Raw genomic sequence first — 6,241 nt, forward strand, 5'->3', positions numbered from 1 at the left:
CAGTTCTCTAGTTTCCCTTAGGACACCAGGCAGGCAGCTTATGAGTCAGCAGCAAGCTCCACAAAGATCAGGGGGAGCAAAGGACTAGGTTAGGCTTGGAGGAGGGGACACAACCTGAGCTGTACCTAGGACTGGCCAAGTGACATAGCCCACCCTGGAAGACCTCGCAGTGGAGAGGGTCTTTCTCAGGTGACTCTAGACTGCCTCATCATACACACAGGGGGCTGACTGGAAGAAGATATGGGCCCCCGACTTCAAACAACTCAGCAAGGCAACTGCAGAACTCATGGGTAAGTGACCACTTCATTAGAGCCCACTCAAGCCCCAACCCTAAAGGGGTTATGCCCTTTCCTTCCGTCCCTTTCAGCCCGGGTGCAGTCTAGTGGCTCTGGGATCATATGGGGGTCGTCAGTACAGTCATTGTCTATCAGGGGACCCTTGTTTGTTTCTGTTCCTACTTGGACTATTGGCTTTTGGAGATTTCATAGCTCATTTTGACAAAGTACAGGCTGTGGAGGACTTGGGTGAGCTGTGGGTGAGGCAAATGCCTTTGTCTGCTTAGGGTGGAGGGAGGGCTTAAGCTCAGGCTCTGCTGTGTGTGAGCCAGAACTAGTGAGGCAGACAGCAGAGGGTGTGGGTGGTCTCCAGAGCCTCTGGAGCCTTCCTTGTTCTCTTGGAGATCTGACCCTGTGGGGAGTTGGGTAACTTTGTCCAGCAGGCAGGCAGGAACTGCATTCTAGGTAAAGAAAGAAGGAAGTACACTAGAGCCAGAGAAGCTTACACTGCTCTCCTAAACCAAAGGCAGAGCACCTTAGAGGAACCCAAAGAGGGCTCCAGGTCTCACTGTTCTCCAGAGGCAGCTCCTGCTCCTGTCCTAGGGGATTTTCCTGCCAGTCTGCAGTGCTGGCATCAGAATGCCACATTCTTCCCCGCTGAAGACAGCTAACAAGACACCTTAAATCCCAAGTCAAAGTCTCAGGGAATTTTCTCCAGTGCACAACACAATTTGGGAGTGGATTTAGGGTTGGAGAATCTGATTTGTAAACCACAGCTAAAGCTCCCGGGAGGTTAATGAATTTACATGCCTGGATTTGTGGTTCACCTGTCCTGTTTGTTTCTGAAGGATTGAGTCCCAGATACATGCCGAAAAGAAGTGAATTTTGAACCATTGAAAATTTACTATAGTCACAGATTTAGAAGTGAGATGGTCAGTGTCCCAGGCTAGCCCAGAACACCTTTAAATATGACTGTACTGTCTCCCCCTTGAGGTCCAAATTTCCTGGGGATGTGAGAATTGTGCTTTGGGACTTGGGTGTGAGATGAGACTCTGTCTCCTTTCCATATGGAGAGCGAACCATGGGTGCTGGCTTAGGACTGGGCCTGACAAGGAGACGCTGGACAGGAGGGGCTGGGAAGGAATGAGGAACTGACTGCTCAGCAGTGCAAAGAACAGGGTGGAGTCAGGACTATTGACTGGGCAGAAACGAAACTGTTCTTTTCTCAGAAATGAAACTGCTCCCTTCTGTAGGTACACAGGTTCCCCATTTTTCCGAGGCACTATGCAGGGCTGTTCTGCTTCCAGGTTCCACTGCATCAGCTTGAGGGTGTAGCATAGAACTGCCCTCTCTTGTTATGTTAATTTCACCTAAGGCCCAAGGGTGTAGCTTAGAGAGAACTCTCCCTCTACTGTCATGGTAATTCCACCTGCAAGCAAGGTTCTCGTCCACAGGCAAGGTTCCCGGGTCAGCTTTTCTCTGAGCCTGAACACGCCCACCTGGCTTCCTCTTTTCTCTGTTCAGCTCCTCTCCGACCTTGGGTGCGGCCCCCTGACTTTTCTCTTTCCTTGTTCCTGATGGGGGGCTGGTGTCTTTCTGGCCCACAGTATATATACCCGACTTATGCTTAATAAAGCTGCCATTTGCCACTTGCTCCTTGGCAGATGAGCCCGGTCTCTTTGTGTGTGTGTCATGTGTTCAAACCCTTAGGACAGCCGTCCGTTCTCGTGGGCTCGAGTCAGGAAAAGCGCGCGCCTGATTCGAGGTTCGGGTGTCCACAGAAAAGTGCGGAAGCTTACACCCTTCTCAGCAGTACAGGCTGCTTTAGTTCCTGTTTATGATGGTTGTTGTTTTGCTGTAGTATTTTAGAGGGGAAGGAGGCAGACAGGGTCTGGATGTGTGGCCCAGGCTGACTGTGATTCCCTGTTCATTTTCTCCATGTCTCAAGCTCACAGTACCCACATCAGCCTCACAGGGTCAGCACCATGCTAGGCTCCTTGCAGCCTTTTGGGTGGAGATGAAGAACTTTTACAAGGTGTTAGGGAAAATGTGCTCACCTCTGGGCGCCTCAGTCACACCGGTTCCCTCTTTCTGTGATTTTATTACCAACATGCAATTGTGACAGAGTAAGGTATCTGAATGCCATTCTCTTTGCTTCCAAAGGTAGCTGACTAGATACCCTGAACCCCAAGTTCCCTTCTGAGAGAATTTCCTCAGAGACAGTGCTATAATTTGAGAAGGAACTACCTGGTTAATTAGACCCAGGGGTCCCCCTCTTTGTCTGCCAACACTGGGATGCTAGGCACAGGCAGTCAATTTCAGCTTTTCAGGTGGGTGCTGGCAATCCAAACTCAGGTCCTCAAACTTATAAAACAAGCCCTTTATCTACAGAGTCACCTGCCGAGTCAGAGGCTACATGCTGGGGTTGAGCATGAGGGCCTGCCCAGCTAATCAGTAGACAGGCAGGTGCCCTGGGAAGACTGGCAGAGCTAGCTACTTTCTTAACTGACCTATTTTCAGCCAAACATCACAAGGCTTATGAAAAACAGGAAATTATGGCTAATGCTATAAAACTCTAGGATAACTTTGAAGCCATTTCTGACTACTTTGAGGCCATTTCTGAGGCCTCTCAGCCTTAGTGCTTTCCCCCTTCCCCTGGGAGCCTAACTACACATGCACGTCCTGGAATATTGGAGACTCTCCCATCTCACAGTGTCCCTGTGGGTGTTCTCCAAATAGAACTCTGCTCCTAGAATTAGGACAAGAAAACCCACAGATTTCCACAGATGTTTTGATTCAGTCCTGGGAAAGGGGCCAAAATAACCCTCAGATGTTCCCTCTTACCTCACCTGATCTGGCAACCACCCTCCAGCCCTGGCCCAGACCAATTATTGTTAATAGTCCTTTGAATAAGCCAATCCTAATAGTTGAAGAACAACTGCTGAGTTTCCGCCGCCCTTGTTTCTATGGCTTTTTACTTTAAAAATAGCTTGTGATAATCATTTGGGGTCTTTTGGCTTCTCAAATGCTGAAGGACCCTGTCGCGACAGAATTAATTAAATCGTCTTGCTTTTACATCAACTGTGGTATGAGCATGGTCTCTTGGGGCAACTCCTCCTTGGTAATTGGACTTCAGGGTCCAACAATGCAAAAGCAGTGTGTAAATGGGCAGAATCGCCTTCTGAGAGAGGCAAGACCCTAGAGTGTAGACAAAGTCGTTCAGAGACTTGAGGTGATGTCGACTTGTAGAGAATGAGATTAGAACTTTTCTCACACCACATTACATAAGCCAAATACAAAATGCATTAAACATATCAATGTAAGATCAGAAAAGAAAGGTAAGAAATAGAAAAACTACTAGTGCATGCACATGGCACAGAAGACAAGCATGCAGTCAAAACGCCAGCAGCCATAAAATAAGTCTAAAAAAATGTGTAACTAAAGCCTTCGTTACACAAGAGACAAAAACCACACAGATTCCAATGAGGGTTTACTTAGAGGAGACTGAATACAGTATTGTTGACTGGAAAAGAGGTAAGTGAAAGTTAAACTAGAATTGAAAATTCAAAGGGCTTAACTATACTTGTAACATCACAAGTAAAAACCCAGTAGGCATATCAGCTTGCCTAATGATGCAAAACTCTGTAAAAAGAAAACCATTTCTCCATCCACGGAGTGACCAGTCATGTGGAACATGTGTACCCAAGGATGGTGCTGTTGGCCTCACAGTACAGAATTTGCTGTCTCCTGTTAGTCCTCCTTCTAAAGGCTCTGTCTATTTTACAGGAAGAAAATTCAGGTTGAAAATGCAAACTCTGCTGGGGACATGGCCATCACGGTTGATCTGGAAACAGACTACGCTAAGCTGGTTCTAAAGGTGGGAGCAATCACACTTGGGGAGAAGAATAGAAAGAAAATGAAGAACCAGCCCCTCAGAAAACAGGAGAATGAAACCATCTCTCGAGCTGTGTGTGCCCTCCTGAACTCTGGAGGTGGGGTGATCAGGGCTAAAATTGAAAATGAAAATTTTAGCCTCCCCAGGGATGGAGTGGGAAGGGATTTGGAAGCCGCTCTTTGTAAATGTCTGCCGTTTGTGGGGAGCCATCTGGACTTCATGGAGCATGGAGGCTACTTTAATATATTCGTGAAACCATGGAGTCTGGATGTCTTCGGGCTGCCGATTGGCACCCTGAGAACCAATTTGTACATTAGAAACATGTCGTCTTCGATTGAAGTGAATGCTGCTGCTGCTCTTGAGTTCCTCCAAGACCTGGAGGAGGTGGGAGGGAGATCCTGTGTCAGACCAGAGCCGCCTGCAAGCAGAGCCTGCCCTGGAGTAGAAGAAGAGAGCGACCTGGAGGACCTGGCTGCTGCGGTTTTTAACAAGACACAATTTCGGCACCAGGAAGACTTCCCCTTCACCAGATCCACCTATGTTGAAGTTACATTGCTTTCTGTGAAACAGCTGCGAAAATGCGTCAAAGAGCTCATCCCTCGAACTGTGTCCGCGTTTGCAAACACTGACGGGGGATATTTGTTCATTGGTCTGGATGGAAACAATCGGCAAATAATTGGTTTTGAAGCAGAGAAGAGCGATCTTGAGAAACTAGAGAGTGAAATAGAGAAGTGCATCAGACAGCTGCCTGTCACTCACTTCTGTGAGGATCAGGAGAAGATACAGTACACATGTAAATTCATCCCAGTCCTCAGACAGGGAGCCGTGTGCTCATATGTGTGTGCACTCAGAGTGGAGAGATTCTGCTGTGCTGTGTTCGCTGCAGAGCCTGAGTCCTGGCACGTGGAAGACAGCTGTGTGAAGAGGTTTACCACTGAGGAATGGGTCAAGAGTCTGATGGATGGCAAGTAGGCCTCTGGCACCACTGGTGACTTCACGCATGCCCACTGGTCATGTGTTAGCTGAGGCTCTCAAGGAACACTTAGAGCCTGGAACAATGACATCCTTTGGGCCTTTCACAGCTGAAGGACTTCATGGCTACAAGAGGGCCAAGGCAGCAAGTCCCTGAAGCTGTGTTACTGGAGAGGACTCCCCAGCAGAGGTCTACTGCTGGCCATGGACTTCAATTGAAAAGGAAATGCCTGGGGAGGGAAAAGGGAGGCGGTGGAAATTTTTAATAAATAAATAAAAAAAGAAAAAGAAAAGGAAATGCCTTCATAAGATCAGGATTCAGCCAAGCCTCCCGCAGACGTTCTTTCTCTCTGTCTCTGTCTCTCTCTTTCTCTTTCTTTCACCTTTTTTAACCCTTATCAATTCTTTGTGAATTGCACCTCAATTCCTCTCATCTCCCTTTCCCTCCATAAACACCGTCTGGCTTTTTAACCATCCTTGCAGAAGAGAAGGGTCTTGTTTCGAAAAGAAAATAGGGGGGTAAATGCTGTGGGACAATGCTTCTGTACACTGTAAAGATTTGTCATTCATTTTGGTGTGGGCAGAGATATTGGGGGCTTAAAGGAAATCTCACACTGGCTCAGAACTGAGAGATAGATAGTTATTTATTTAGGGGAAAAACTTGCAAATTAGGATAATCTTCTTGAAGGGTAGATGGAGATCAGATCCAGAACAAACCTAAGGGAGCCATCCGGAACAAGGAGGTGGCGGGGGGTGGGGCAGAGAGAAGAGGAGGAGACTGGATGCACTTTGGCATCCTGGTAAATAATCTATGAGGCCATGCCCCGGGAGGCGGGTAAACCTTCCTGCAGCCCTTTGGTTTAGTGAAACACTGATTGACCAATAGCCAGGCAGGAAGTATGGGCGGGGCAACCAGACTAGGAGAATTCTGAGAAGAGGAAAGTCAGAGATGCATTCACCACCCAGACGCAGAAGAAGCAAGATGAGAATGCCTCATTGAGAACAGGTACCAAGCCATATGACTAAACATAGATAAGAATTTTGGGTTAATTTAAGTTGTAAGAGCTAGTTATTAATAAACCTGAACTAATAAGCCAAA

At 47.5% G+C, this 6,241-nt stretch overlaps 1 protein-coding gene across 1 annotated transcript; it reads left to right on the forward strand.

The window, feature by feature from the left end:
- On the forward strand, nt 1-6,241 carry LOC148120870 (schlafen family member 2-like). Its single transcript, XM_087910210.1, has 2 exons — nt 1-290; nt 4,062-6,241. The coding sequence occupies exons 1-2, from the start codon at nt 241-243 to the stop codon at nt 5,140-5,142; spliced, it is 1,131 nt and encodes a 376-aa protein (XP_087766336.1). The 5' UTR covers nt 1-240; the 3' UTR covers nt 5,143-6,241.

The sequence above is a fragment of the Myodes glareolus genome, chromosome 9 (assembly GCF_982192425.1).
Source record: "Myodes glareolus chromosome 9, mMyoGla1.1, whole genome shotgun sequence".
Lineage (NCBI taxonomy): Eukaryota > Metazoa > Chordata > Mammalia > Rodentia > Cricetidae > Myodes > Myodes glareolus.

Coding starts and splice junctions, on each gene's coding strand:
- LOC148120870 (XM_087910210.1), top strand. CDS start 241: ATGGGCCCCCGACTTCAAACAACTCAGCAAGGCAACTGCAGAACTCAT. Junction 291..4,061: donor GGCAACTGCAGAACTCATGG/GTAAGTGACCAC, acceptor TCTATTTTACAG/GAAGAAAATTCAGGTTGAAA.